Below are 15,458 nucleotides of genomic sequence, written 5' to 3'. Positions count from 1 at the left end.
CTGATTTGATGACGCAACGACAAGCTAAACCTCTCCTCCTACCCCTTGTCTGTCATCTCTCTCTCTGCCTCTGTCTCTGTCTCTGTTTCTCTCTGTTTCTCTCTGTTTCTCTCTGTTTCTCTCTCTCTCCCTCGTTCTCTCTCTGTCCCTCTCTCTCAGTCTATCTCTGCCTCTGTCAGTCAGTCCATCTGTCTGTCTGTCTGTCTGTCTGTCTGTCTGTCTGTCTGTCTGTCTGTCTGTCTGTCTGTCTGTCTGTCTGTCTGTCTGTCTGTCTGTCTGTCACATCTTTCACTGTCTAACTCTTTAAAAAAGCACAATATTTATACACTCAGAAATAAACGTATACTTCACAGACACTGGCGTAGAAGAGCTCATCTCTTGACTACACAGAGTCATAAAAGTACATTTGGACAGAAGCGAAGCGGTCGACATAATCAGAATGGGTAAAGTTCAGACCAGGCAACGAGAGGGTTTCACTTCCGGAGCCAGGCAATCGACCAAATGGATTGCAGACAAAGTTGCAGTCTTTAAACCACCAACCGCTTCCAGCGAGAGCAGCACAGTTTTCGGGTTCAAGGTCGTGATCAGCGTCCTTTGTTGAAAACCGTGCACCGTTGGCGGGACTGAGACAGTCTCCCAAAACTGCCCCATAGTCGTCAAAGAAAACGCCCCCTTTCCCTTGGTTAGGCTGGCCCACAGTAAGAGTGTAGTCTGTTGAAGAGTCTCCTACGTGAAAATCCTTGTATAATATACTCTGTGATGTGAATGTGGGATAGTTATACACCACCTCAAACGTCAGGGTGTTGTATCCAGCTTTGGTGAGTGCGTGAATCGTGTCAAGGCCGGCCCAGTAGTTGTAATTGGAATAGATATGTCCCTTCACGTATTTGTCCCATGATAGATTGAAATCTTTTTTTGCTCCATGTCTTAGAATGACTGTGCTGGCGTGTCGCGGGCTTATTTCACAGTACACTTTCAGAACTTGACCGCTTTGAGGAAGAACAATATTCAATGTGTGTATTCCTCTTGGGTATCCAGTTCTGCTTAAATCAATGCAGCTACCGACAGGCCTGTGACAGTACGTTCCAGCCCAGCCACCAGTACACTGACAACCTCCCAGATCCTCCCGCCACGCCCCGCCATGTTTACACACTTGTGCAACTTCCGAAGTTTTGACATAGAAAGTGGACGGTGGTTGCCAAGAAACATCGCCGCATGCCCAGTCATGACTACAGTCTTCGTATAAGTAACACTTATTTCCTTCGTTTACAAATCCAAGACAATTAGCGAATATAGAGCACCGTCTCGCACAATCCAGCGAGTCTTGTGCGATTAATGGTACAGGCTGATCACTCTTTAAACGGCCACAAGAAATATCATTGCACGTGGTTTTCACCTCAAACTTTACAGTTTTCTGTCGAGGTAATATGTTGCAGTCAGAAACAAAAATGTCACAACACAGTAGCATTAAAGTAGATTGGGTGACTCGTAATAGTTTTCTTTCTTTCATTTTTCTGGCTATACACTCTCTGTATGCTTTCTTTTTAAAATGATTTTATAGTCTGCAACACGGAATAGTCACAAAGAGATGTATTTTTACCTTCAGAGTTCAGCGACTGAGAGTTTGTTCCTTTTTTCTTGGATAAAATAATATGATGAAGTTTTAAATGGATTGTTACCCCACGGCTAACATTATGACGAACACTTCTTAGCGAACGTTAGCTCAAAGGCCGAAAATGTAGACCAGGGTTATTCGCTTTTCAACACCAAGAGAAAATCAATTTGGTAACACTATCGCGGCAAACAGCGGAGGGGTGATTTTGCTTAGCAAGAATTAATTATTGCTGTGCTACTTTCTTTCAAACGTTAGTGTGGGCCTGTTAATGCTGAACACTGCCGCATTTGGTCTTTTACAGCGTAAATTAAGTCAACCTTTTCACTGAAGAAGTTGTCCACTCACATTTTACTGTGTTCAGAACTCAAACATCTTTCTATTCGACCACAAACATTTTCGTTGTAAAGTTGTTGAGTGAAATATTTCTACGGGCGAACTGTCTCGAAAGACCACGTGGCAAATAACGTGTTTACAAATCTATCGTTGCAGGACCGATCCTTTTCAAGATTTAATGACGGCATCTAATGGCGGAGCAGGTATCCGTCACCCAAATTCACTCTCCAAGCGGTGGAAGACCGATGAACTTGCCAGGATTGGTTAAAAAATCGTGTTTTTGCTTGTTTATTTGTTTGTTTGTTTGTTTTTAAAAACAACAACAACAACAACAGTGAGTGATGATCGCGCTAACAGGCAGCCTTCTGAGCTCCTCTTAATTTGTGGTGTTCCTGACTGTTTTAATTCCAGGATATTTTTAAAAAGATACACCATCATTAAGTTTCGATGATTAATGTGATATGATATAAATTTCTCCTTGAATTAGTGAAGAGGACAGAATGGCAAGTGAACGTGAGAGGAAAGACCCCAGGGCAGAATAGTTATGTCGTAAACGTTTCCCTCTTTTTGCATATATCTGTAAGCAATAAAACACTTAAAAAATATCGTTTGAATTGTGAATAATAGTTGCACGTGCTTATAAGTCTCCAACGTTACTTTTGCTTTTTATACACTATATATAACGATGATATATATGCGTGTGTATGCCAGACTGTGAGACTGAAGAAATAGCGTGTGAGAATGAGAGAGAGAAAAAGAGAGAGAGAGAGAGATAGGGAGAGAAAAGAGAGAGAGAGAGATAGAGAGAGAGGTAGAGAGAGAAAGAGAAAGAGAGAGAGAAAGAGAAAGAGAGAGAGAGAGAGAGAGAGAGAGAGAGAGAGAGAGAGAGAGAGAGAGAACGGAAATGTTTTTCTATCTGTATAGAATTAATGTTTTAATGAATGTTTCTAGTTACTCACGTTTCCACTTTATTGTGACCGTTCGTGAATTTTTATTGCATTGTATTTTTTTAAAAAGTGAACACATTTTCAACCTCACTGTGAGACTATTTTTCTCATATCAAATTTTACACATATGCATTTATATTATATGTATAATACGTTGTTTTACGTACACACTTGTCGGTTAATTTTTAAGATGTGATGTCTTTTTCGTTGTAATGCGCATTGAGCATCTTTTAGAAAATGGAAATGCGCAGTATAAATGCTATTTATTATCATTATTATGATAATTGCTTTTCAATGTGATGTTTGAACAGGACTATGATCCACTTTTTTCTAGCTTAAAAAAATGTTTTTTGTGTGTTGTTGTTGTTGTTGTTGTTGTTGTTGTTGTTGTTGTAATAGTAGTAGTTGGTGTTGTTGCTGTTGTTGCTTACTTATATGTTTTTTAATACCAGTTCAGAGTGAGCTTTGACATTTCGTTTGACCCATTTATCCTTTCTCACATGCTCAACCAGGAGGGGGGCCAAGCCTACCCCAGTTGTTGAACCCGCTTTCACAGTGATCTTGATCATCATCATCATCATCATCATCATCATCATCATCATCATCATCATCATCATCATCATCATCATCATCATCATCATCATCATCATCATCATCATCGACAACGTCATCGTCGTCACTATCGATGATTACCATGATCAAAATTGTGATTAGTTGGAGATTCTGTTTTCTGAGACTTGGCTCATCACGGCATGTATAATAATATATGTTTCCTTATTGGGAACTATCAAGTAGGTGAATGCTTTGTCACCATTATGCTCTTGTTTGTTTTTTTTTGGGGGGGGGGGGGGCGGCATGAGGGATTTTTTTCCTTCTAGTTCTACGCTTGCTATTATTCAAGCTCGTCGAACATCTTTTTTTTTCTACTGCACAATTGCGATGATGATACTGATGATGATGATGATGATAGTAACAGCAATAATAATAATAATAATAATAATAATAATAATAATAATAATAATAATAATAATAATAATATGATGATGATGATGATGATGATGATGATGATGATGATGATGATGATGATGATGATGATGATGATGATGATGATGATGATGATGATGATGATGAGGTGAGGAAGAAAAGGACGACAAAGACGACGACGGTGACTATAATGACGTTGTCGATTATGATGATGATGATCGCGAAGAACCGTCAATAACAAGGCTTTATTTCGCTATAGCACAATCCAAAAATGTGGTAGCCAACCTAGTCAGTCTGTCTATTCGTCAGCAGCATCTGAGTTTACACGGTGTACACAGATCATTTTCTATTCCCCCATCCGTTGAAGAGTTTACACCTGGACCGTTTGGCTCGTAACATCCAAACGGCCGTTGTCTTTTTCATCATTCATTCATGGCAGAATTGTTTCATTATGTAACCTTATATTTAGGTCAATGTCTGTCGGTGACGTGAGCAGCAACTCAGGTGGGATAATGTTTCAAGTCTCATTGGTTCTAACTTTCTTATATCGTATAGTCCTGTCAATATTTCAGCACGTCCCGTGTCCCAGAAGGAAACCGTGACACAATCCTTTGTTATTGTGATCATACCGGTGTTTGGCGTTCCCCACACAAAAGTCCTGAGTTCGAAGCCCATGCAGGGAACATTTTTGTCGAGTTTTTCCGTCTTTCGGCTGGGGTGTTATATCTCTCTCAACTCAGGTTGTCCTTAACAGACAAGGCCGAAGCCAGCCTTGTAAATGATCTAAATTGTGCATAAGTAAAAAAAAAGAAGAGATCTTTCAGAGTGATTGGGGTTGTCCAGTCCTGTTCACTACATATTTATAAAATAAAAAGATATAAATGAAAGGCATTAACACTTTTCTGGCCTACGCGTCGCTACCCTTTAACTTCTGAGGAATAGGCGCGTCGGCAATTTGTTTTTCCACTGTCAGTCCATCACCAGTGTGCTTGAAGGTTAAGTGGTCTGCGATTTCATGCGTTGGGCGCAAAGGTTTAATTGTGAGGTTTTTTTTGGTAAGCTTCAGGCCCTAGACTACGTCAAATAAAAGTTAAAATGAAATACTTTTAGGCCCTACATGATCTTGAGAAATTAAATAATAGCAAAATGGCAGCGTATCAATGCCGAAAGAAACCCCCCTTCCCCCAAATTAACAATAAACCAACAGAAGACAAGGCTGATGGAATGATAACGGACCCATTGCGTATGGGATCGGGTAGGATCGGGTAGATCGCTCGACTCGTCGCCTGAAAACAAACGCGTTTGTTTTTGAGGCGACGAGTCGGGCGCGATCGGTTTGTGCCACGATAGCCGCTTTGCACCCTCCATCTGGCTGGCAAACTGACCCGACCCGACCCGACTCGGTCCCGCAATGGGCACTCCATATAGCTCTAGTTAATTCAGAAGGAAACCCCGCGACGCCGCCTCTATCGTAAGGGCACCTTGAAGTGTTCCGGACAATGGTGCAGCAGGTTGGGACCAGTTCTGTCCAGCTCACACAAAGCGTCATGTGACCATTCCAGGTGATTGATTATCGCATCCGGCTATCTGTTCTATTGTTCCCCTTTCCCGTGCCTTTGTTTGACATAACCGGTGGTTTCCTGCGGCTACGTACAACATCTCCACCTCTGCATTAGTCTATAAGAGCAGTAACATTTCGCTCCGTGTTGAGCTGGCATAGTGACTGAAATCTACTTAATCTACCAAAATCGAAAGTAACAATTTATCGGGGAAAAAACCTAAATTAGGACGTTTGTGTCGATATCAGTTGTTATTTTGTTGTTGCCTGTTGTTATTTTCTGTTATCAGTTGTTATTTGTTGTTATCAGTTGTTATTTGTTGTTATCAGTTGTGATCTGTTTTTATCAGTTGTTATTTATTGTTATCTCGACAAAGATAAATACCGCATCCACACCCAAGACCACCGAGAAGCACTCCGAAGGTGGAGTACACAGCATCCAGAGGTGGGTACGAACAGACCGGGATCATGTCCTCTTCACCGACAAGTTGAGATTCCAGTTGGAGCCGCAAGATGGCCACATTCGAGTGTGGAGACGTCATGGACCAGACGCCACTTTCAAGACTGCTGCATTGTGAAAACAGTAGTCTCGCAGCTGCAGTTGATTTGTGCTGGCGCAATCTTCCAGGACGACAACGGCAGGCCACATCGTGCTCGTTTTATCAACGATTTCCTAGCTGAAAATGGAATCAACAAACTGCCTTGGCCCGCAATTAGCCCTGATCAAAACCTTATTGAACATTTAAGGGGCGAACTACGGCGCCGTGTTCAGGAAAATCACCCACCAGCTGGAACTCTTGACTAGTTTCTTCACAATGTACAACAAGAGTGAAATGTTATTCCACAAGTGTTTCTGACAAATTTGGTTAGGTCTATGCATAATACGTTTAGAGAGTGCTTGACTAATACTGGAGGACATACTCGAAACTGAACATTGTATTGGAACTTCGTTTTGTGATTTTTATTTTTGGGGATACACATTTCCACCGTGCATATTATTTTGGTTGGAGTTGATTTGTTACAATGTTCGATGTTATCACATGCCTCTTTGGATATTAAAAAAGACAATATGTAAAAAACCCAACTTGTTTTTGTCACTGTGTTCTCACTTCATAAAAATTCATATAAGTGTTCCTTAACTTTTTCGAATCGTATTATTATTGTTATCATCATTATTATTATTATTATTATTATTATTATTATTATTATTATTATTATTATTATTATTATTATTATTATTATTATTATTATTATCATTATTAATATTATCATTATTATTATTGTTATTATTATTATTATTATTATTATTATTATTATTATTATTATTATTATTATTATTATTATTGTGATTATTATGATTATGATTATTTTTGTTGTTGTTGTTGGAAAAAAAGTTATAGGCATTGAATCAATGGAAAACCGATTTCTTTTTAACTGAATCTTAGAACGAAGAGACATGGGATAAGCTGTTAGGGTGCGAGCTGTGTGCTTGCAACATGATGTGATTCCTGTATTTGCACAAAGAATGTGAGATGCAAAAGAATAAGGTGTTATTCAAAACAGGCTGTGCAAAGTAATTTAAGGTAATGAATTAAAAAAAGGGTGGGGTGGGGTGGGGGTGGGGGTGGGGGCGTGTGTCAGGAATTTAAAAAAAGGGAGGGGGTGGACAAATATCTCCCTGCGAGATGAATAAAGATTGTCATTGTCAAGTGGTTCAAAATTAAAAAAAGAGGGGGGGGGGGGGAGCACATTCAACCTCATACCCCTGTACTAAAAGGAACAAATCTGTTTTATTTCTCCTTCAGTGAATGAAAGATCCTAACGTTTTAGTGATTTTAGTAAGTTACTGTGACAACTTTACCCATTTAGGAACAAACCAGTTTCATTAAAAAATATAAACCTATGTACAAAAGTTCTTAAAATGCACAGAAAATTGAGGTAGCCAACCCGGTACCGGTACTAATACTGAGGGTAATTTGCCATTTACAATTTTAAAAAAAGAAAGAAGTTTCATTCAGATATCTAGATTCTAGATATAATGTTTCACATGGTCGTCGGTCGTGGTCAGCTGAAAACCCCCCATAATTGACGGGTGGTATGGAATAAGGTGCGGGGCGGGGGGGGGGGGGGGGGGGGGCCCTGGGCCTGGTGTGAAAAGAAAGAAACCCCCAAGGGGGGGGGGGGGGGTATGCTTATTTGATACCTTAGAGTAGTACTAGTAGATCTAGGCCTACTCTCGACGTGGCCCGCTCAGCACTGGCTGCGGGGTTTCCGCGAGCTGACTAAACTACACAGTTCGAAAGGAATGGCAGAAAGTGCTGGTTTCCAAGTCTTTTATAACTATTTTATAGATCGAGACCATGTCCTAGTTGCATCTAAGTACAAGTATTAAAGTGGTGCAAGATCGAGCCAAACTTCAATTAATAATAGATCTAGAGATTAGACTCATGTGCCAAATTAAAAAAACAACTGAAACACGTTGTTTTCAGGAACCTTGTGAATTTACAGTATCCATCCGATTTTTGCGAATGAACTGCCTACGCCTTTGGAGCAATCGTAGCCTACTATTACCAGGCCTATTTCTTTGCATTACAACCCCTTTCGAATTCTTGGAATCCTGGCTCAACAGCGCAACACAATGCTCGTGCCGTGACTTTTCGGTTGCACTGTAGATCGATACTTACTAAAATCAATAAAATTTCATGATCTCTTGTTTTTTTATTCTCTGAAGGAGAAATAAAACAGATTTGTTCTTACTAGTTTGGGGGGAGGGGGTGGTGGGTTGAAGTTGAATGTCACCCCCCCCCCCTTTTATTCCCCCCCCCCCCCCCGTTTTTTAAAATTTTGGACCACTTGTCCTACCTCCCTATTATTCCTACATCTCCCCCCTCCCCATTTATTCGATACCTAAGAGTAGATCTAGTATGCGGTCGGGCATCGTGATAAAATAGGTTATCAATCAATTCAGGCGGCTTCAGGGCTATGGCCGAAAACAAAGAGAACTCCGATTTCGGAGACTGACCCAGTAAGCGCCGACAGGTATAAAAATTCCCTTATGATTTCTTACTTGCCCCACATAGAGCTGGCAGACTGCAGGCGGCTTTAAGCTCGGGTCTTTTGTGTTTGAGACTCAGGAGACGCATCATTTGTCTTGGACTTCCTCTGGCTTTGGATTTCGACAACCGATACTTGAGTTGATCTTAGGACGGAAGCACTATGTCAATTTTTGTTTGGTTGGTTGGTTGGTAGAGTGAAGAGACAGTTGAAGGCCTCATACACAACGAGACGTCCAATAGTCTTGCCTCAGTCATGTTGAAGAGCTGCCTGTTGTCCGCGTGTGAAAGCTTGTCACTGAGGTGCTTGGCTTGCGGGATGACGCGCGAGGCAATGGAATTCAGTATTCAGATCAATAAGTTGTAAAAGACCACAGGGGACATCTCTTTGTCTTACGTTTGACAGTTTGACGTTTTTACATGAGCCATTCGGTCCGTTGCTTCCATCCCACTTTTGGTTTTGTTATAATGCAGGGGAACTTCCGGCTTTCCCTTGTACTCAGGCCTTTCTGAGCAGAAGGAGATAAATTTTTTCTTTCTTGCTTTGATAAGAGACCAGCGGTGCATTCTTTCGAAATACATACACTGACTCCGAAAAAGCCAAGTTCATTTTTGTCTGGAACTGGAAGTTCACAGGCAGAAATGTTTTGCTCCTCCTAACTGTTCCAACCATAGTAAGGTTATTTTTTTCAAACCATTCCTTCTGCTAAGTCAAGACTGAAAAAAACAGACAACTTCAGTGATGTTTCTACCACTGCTCTCGAAGTCTTAAGTCATCTTTTGAACACTGTTGGAACCAACGACTTCGCTCTTTTTTTGGGTCTGTGACTAGTCTTGGTCCTGTGTGCTCCTTTCCCAAATAAGAGAAGCCTTTGCTCACACTCAGAACATTTTAATTCTGTTTGTCTGGTTGCTTGGAACGTACAGGATGAAACTACATCGCCCTCGGAACAGAACTACTTGTTTGCTCATTCTTTCCTATTAAAAAATATATCGCCCTTATCTGTCTTCTTCCTTTTGTATGGTTGCAACATCAATACTCCAGCATTTATTTGATCTTATTGTGGTGTAAGTGCCAAAAGACTGCCTAAAACGAAAACATTGCGGATGAGGGCAAACATGTGCATTGCTTGTCGTTGTGTCCTGTTGTCTTTGTCGTCAAATCTGATGTGATTTAGCAGGAGATCGAATCGGTTTTTTTCGAGCAAGCTGCTCTGAGAATAGGGTTGCCTTCGACAAAAGTGAACAGAATTCCCATGGACACCTTGTTTTAATGAAAACTGCTGGTGTGAATTTGGCAGGCAAAAAACGGCGTTCATCCCAATGGCATCAGTGGGCTTCCATGTTACAAGAAGTACTTAGAATGAGGGCACTCACTAACAGCACTTGCATACCGGTAGCCTCTTCCACATTTTATTATACATATAAACAAAAAAGTGCCAAATGCATTTGTGAGGCATCAGGGTGAAGTCAGGCACTCGTCAAATAAAGGAATCAAAGAAACAAGCATTTTCTTTTTGTTCCTCGGCCAATTTGATCAATTTTTCTTTTCTTGTTGTTGCTGTTGTTGTCCCGACACCTTTAGTGTCCATTTAAAAACCTGTTTCTGAGTGGATTTTCTTGAAAATCTTTGATCTTATGCACAAAAAGTGTAAATTTGCTGTTTTCAAGGCCACTTCAGTTCGACTGTCACCAAACTTTGGCAGTAATTTTTGGGCTAATTTTAACCCTGGAACCAGGTGACCCCCACCCCTTCAATTGCAAATATCCCGATTTCTATTTAAGATATAAGATGATTCCAATAACTCCGCAAGCACAAAAATTGACGAGCACCCAACTCCACCGTGTCGTGACACCTTTGTTAGTACAGCCTAGTGTATTTAAGTGTACAGGTGTGAACCACCCAGGCAGTACATGTATTTCCTCACACAAAAGTGTACGGGTGTTGTTTTTTTTTTTTTTGCAAGTGGTTTACAGCGCTCGCAACTGCATAAGGTTATATCAGTGCACGGAACACACCAAACATTTTCAGTTGGTAGAAGATTTTGAATTTTGCCCGGGTGGCGGCCGAAGCCTACTCTTATCGAGTTTGAAACCACCAAGGGATCTTTAACATGCGCACTTGCACATGAGACCTCCGAAATTTTTCGCCCTTGTCCGAGAAGGCTAGGTGTAGATCTTACCTACCATAATATCAGGGGTGTGGCTGAAAGACAGTAGTAAGAAGGAGCCAAGGAGAAGCAGTAAAAAGGCTGCAGAAAGAGTCAGCGGCCCAGAGGAGGGGACACATGAGGTAAGGGGATGGGGGCAGAATGTGGAGACGAAGGCAGACGACTGAAAATTGTTAGAGAGCAGGAAAGGGTGTGAAAGGAGAACAATTTGGAGAAAATTTTCCGTCGCTATCCGGATTCGAACCCGAGACCTTTGAATGAGAGGCCAAGACAGGATGAGCCCCCCCCCCCTGCCCCTCCCATGAACGGGTGTGCACTACCCAGATAGTGGAAATGAGATTTTTAAAAATATTCTGGTGGTGGAAGGGTTAAACAGTAGCTGTAATATCACCAAAAATATAATCCCCACCGCCCCCATCCCCAAACCATAAAAAAGTACCGAAAAACGAAAGCGTAAAAGGCACAACTACATAATGGTTACAAAGCATTCACCTACTTGATAGTTCCCAATAAGGAAAACATAACCCGTTGTATATTAGCCCCCCTCCCCCACCCCCTTACATTATCGTGATGAACCGGGACTCAGAAAATAGAACCTCTAACGTATCACAATATAGCATGAGCGGATTTGACACTGGCATGGGCTTTGCCATAGTCCTGGCAGAGCATGTAAGAAAGATTTAATGGGTCAAACGAAATAACAGCCCAACAAATAACCCAAAACAGAACCCCCCCCCCAAAAAAAACAAACAAACAAAAAAACACACACCAAAAAACCCAGGGAAGAAAGATCACTATCTCATGCAAACGGCAAAGTGAAAAGTAATCATAATGATCATCATGATAATCATCATCAGGGTTGAAGTCGTCTTAATCATCATCATCACAACAACATGTACTTCCGTTCAGACTGCCAGTGATCACTCCGGTAGCTCTCTATACGTTGTCTAAGAATGAAGCCGTTTTTGTAAACTTCTATCTTGTCTAGTGCCCGTTGGATCCATATGGCGCATTTAATTAAAACAACACCACATAGATCTGTTTCTATGAACGTGTCTTCTCAAGTTCATGTGACTTCTACACGTATTTTTTAAAAATGGCGTCCCCTCCAGTGGAATGCTCACTTGACTTCAGAAAAATAATCAATGCGTCCAGCAAAATCCTTCTAATTAAATTTAATTGTTAGGCCAGGCGACCAAAGCCGGGTGGACGTTGAGCACTGGAGACTAAAAAGTACATGCGAAAGTTATATAAAAGTAAATTTGTTGTCTATGGGTACCCTTTAAATAATAACAACGTGGCCTCATATGAGCTATTTTTACACTGTATTTGCACCCATCCCTTAATATGCTTGCGCGCTTATTAATCAAAAAGAGAGAGGGTTTACCATTAATTACGTGACTATCATGCCCAGGGATCTTTCCACTTACAATTACTTTTCAATCTGTCTCATCTAACGCTTCTGGTTTTTGATTTAATTAAATTGGGATAAAGAGCCCCACACCACGGGGGAAACACTGTTATAAGAAAAGGTCACTTGTTGTCGCCGTCGTCATCGTCGTCGTCCTTGTTGTTGTTGTTGTTGTTGTTATTATTATTGTTGTTGTTTTTGTTATTGCTGTTGTTGTTGTTGATGTCATTATAAAGAAAATTAGGCACCTTTTTGTAACCAACCCTGACAGATTGGTTTAGGTGACAGATACTTCCTTCTAAGCGAGCAACAGTTTCAACCCCCCCCCCCCCCCCACACACACCCATCCTACCTTACACCCAGGGGCGAAGGCTGACTTGTTTGACAGGGTAATCAAAGTGAAACGGGATCAGATATGGCCTGTAGATATCACACAAGAATCTTACTCGAGGCGGCGACTCTGAGTTGTGTGTGAATGAAAACAAATCTGGAATTCATATTGTATGTTCAACCGCCAAAATAATCGGGAAAGTATCTTATTAAATAGTTACAACTAAAATTAAATTTAACTTTAGATGTGAATACATAAACACAAAGCAAAGAAGCAGAGATGTCAGTACTAGATCTATATGATATAGATCTACCAGTGAGTCTAACTCTTTGGTAGAACATGACAATTATCATTTTTTCAATTTCACATTTGGCTGTTTTTGTTAGCCTTTCGCGGCCAGGAGCTGGTGTCATAATCGAGGTCACGATCTGATTATAGGACGGTAAAAAGTCGAGGAAAAAAAACCAAGCACAAGCAGCAGTCAAGAGATTATTAGGAGTTAGTTCTCCTCACATTTGTGAGATAGCCTCGACCAGTGTTAGTTAGCTTACATAATCAGGGCTTGTGATTGATTTTATAACTGTGGCTCCAAAGGGGTGAACAGGGTATATGTGGCAATGAAACAGCTTTGACTGTTATGCACATGTTCCCTTCAACTCTATTGGTAGACTCTTCCAGCCTCACTTTAAGCATACTTAATCAAAGCTTGCGACTGCTTATGGAGTGGCCCGATAGGGGTGAGGAGGCTATTTCTGTGGCCGTGAAACCGTTTTGAATGTTAGGCATACTGTTCATTGTCTTTTTACATCTAATTTAAGAGGTTTACGTTTATGGATGAATTTGACAGCGACAATGTTTCAAAATTAGGAAGGGAAGCAGTGATTATTTGACTATATAGACGCTTCGCCCCTGCTTACACCGTTACAGGCCCATAATATGAAGGTAACGTCATTAAAACTTGAAAAGGGTAGATCTAGGTCCTGAGGTTGCCTAACCAGGAACGTTCCCGTTATGAACACGTGCCCTGTTGTTTCTCTACAGCTTAGCAATGAATCCTAATTTGTGTGCGTCACGGTCAGATAAAGAGCCGTTTGGGTTCCGGACACTGTCAAACATGGTTGGATCACTTCTTTTGAGAAAGAGAGGTAACACTCACGCCACAAACGACAGAATACGGCCGTATATAATACTATTAACGGACAAACACTAGCGCCCACAAGAAAAGGGGTCAGCAATTCGTTTTCCAAAATTCACTCCGCCGGGGTTAGTCTCGACAGTGTCACTAATAAATTTTTCTTGATGTTAAAATACCTATTATCCTGGTCTTTTTTTTCTTTTCGTTCTTTGACGTTCCCTATGAAGTGATCAGTATGCGAACAAGTTCTCCACATCTCCGTGAAATGGGGAACAACCTTGACAGTTGCTGAACTCTAAAAGAAAAAAAATGCATCACTTTGTGACTATTCACTTTCGCAGTTTATTGATCAGATAAAAAGAAAATATCCTACAATACTATCATTATAAATGAAAGAAAGAAAACTCAGTCAAGTTATCCTATTTACTTTATTACTATTGTGTTGTAGCATTTTTGTTTCTGACTCTACTGTGATTCCTGGTCATAAAAATGTTAAGTTTGAAGTTAAAACCACGTGCAATGATTTATCTTGTGGCCGTTTAAAGAGTGACTAGTCTATGCCATTCATTGAGCGCCGCTTGCTTGGCTGTGCGACCTACTATGCGAGGAAGTGCTCTCTATTTATAAACTGTCTCGGATTTGTAAACAAAGGAAATACATGTTACTTATACGAAGACTGTAGCCATGGCTTGGCGTGCAACAACATCAATTATTGGCAACCACCGTCCACTTTCTAAGTCAAACTTTAGAAGTTATGAAAGTGTGTAAACATGGCAGGCGTGGCGGGAGGATTTGGGAGGTTGTCTGTGTACTGGTGGCTGGGCGGGAACGTTCTGTCACAGGCCTGTCGGTAGCTGCATTGATTTACCCAGTACTGGATACCCTAGTTGAACACACATTGTTCTTCCCCTTACCGGCCAAGTTCTGAAATTGTACTGCGAAATAAACTCGCAACTCGCCGCACATTCATTCTAAAAATTGGAGCAAAGAAAGATTTCAATCTAACTTGTGACAAATAAGTGATCGGCCATATATATCTATTCCAAGTACAACTACTGGGCCGGCCTTGACACAATCCACACACTCACCAAACCTGGATACAACACTCTGACGTTTGAAGCGGTGTTTGAGTACCCAAAAGTAACATCACAGAGTGTGTAATACAAGGATTTTCACGTAGGAGACTCTTCAACAGACTACACTCTTACCGTGGGCCAGCCTAATCAAGGGAAAGGGGGCACTTTCTTTGACGACTATGGGGCAGTTTTGGGAGGCTGTCTCAGTCCCGCCAACGGTGCACGGTTTTCAACAACGGACACTGATCACGACCTTGACCCCGAAAACTGTGCTGATCTGCAACTTTATCTGCAATCCATTTGGTCGTTTGCCTGGCTCCGGAAGTGAAGCCCTCTCGTTGCCTGGTCTGAACTTTACCCATTCTGATTATGTTGGCCGCTTCTCTCTCGGCTTAATGTACTTTTACGAACACGTGTATTAGGAAAACAGCTTTTCTATATCAATGGTTGTAAAATGTGCTTATGTGACTTTTTTTTCTTTAGTAGAGGTTTTACGGCGCTCGCAACTGCATACGGTCATATGAACGCCAGAAGATTAGAGGTGTTACAAGAGAGAAACAAACATAAAAAAGAAGAAGGGGAGATAAGGACGATATATGTTTGATAGGAAAGAAGAAACAAACCACACACAGAGCACCCGCCAACCACCCACTCTGAGACTGTAAAAATGTGAAGGTTGGGAGGACACTGCTGAAAACCTATACTTTTTCCCCAAGAGTCCTCGTAAATACTAAAATATGAGAGAGCAAGAAAGAAAGAGAGAGAGAGAGAGAGAGAGAGAGAGAGAGAGAGAGAGAGAGAGAGAGAGAGAGAGAGAGAGAGAGAAAGAGAGAGAAAACCCAGA

General features: G+C 41.1%; 1 protein-coding gene across 1 annotated transcript; it reads right to left on the bottom strand.

Annotated features, from left to right (window-relative positions):
* Positions 1–382: 382 nt before the first annotated feature.
* Positions 383–5,979, bottom strand: LOC101860270 (ryncolin-4-like). The gene is made up of 2 exons (XM_005104416.1): positions 5,834–5,979; positions 383–989 (listed from the first exon to the last, which is right to left on the bottom strand). The coding sequence occupies exons 1-2, from the start codon at positions 5,977–5,979 to the stop codon at positions 383–385; spliced, it is 753 nt and encodes a 250-aa protein (XP_005104473.1).
* Between the last annotated feature and the right edge of the window lie 9,479 nt (positions 5,980–15,458).

This window comes from Aplysia californica, unplaced genomic scaffold (genome assembly GCF_000002075.1).
Source record: "Aplysia californica isolate F4 #8 unplaced genomic scaffold, AplCal3.0 scaffold00419, whole genome shotgun sequence".
NCBI classification, from domain to species: Eukaryota; Metazoa; Mollusca; class Gastropoda; order Aplysiida; family Aplysiidae; genus Aplysia; species Aplysia californica.
The sequence above is the reverse complement of the archived record's forward strand: the minus strand, read 5'-3'. Positions and strand labels throughout refer to the sequence as shown.

Coding starts and splice junctions, on each gene's coding strand:
- LOC101860270 (XM_005104416.1), bottom strand. CDS start 5,979: ATGACGTCTCCACACTCGAATGTGGCCATCTTGCGGCTCCAACTGGAA. Junction 990..5,833: donor GTGCTTCTCGGTGGTCTTGG/GTGTGGATGCGG, acceptor TCTTCCTCAAAG/CGGTCAAGTTCTGAAAGTGT.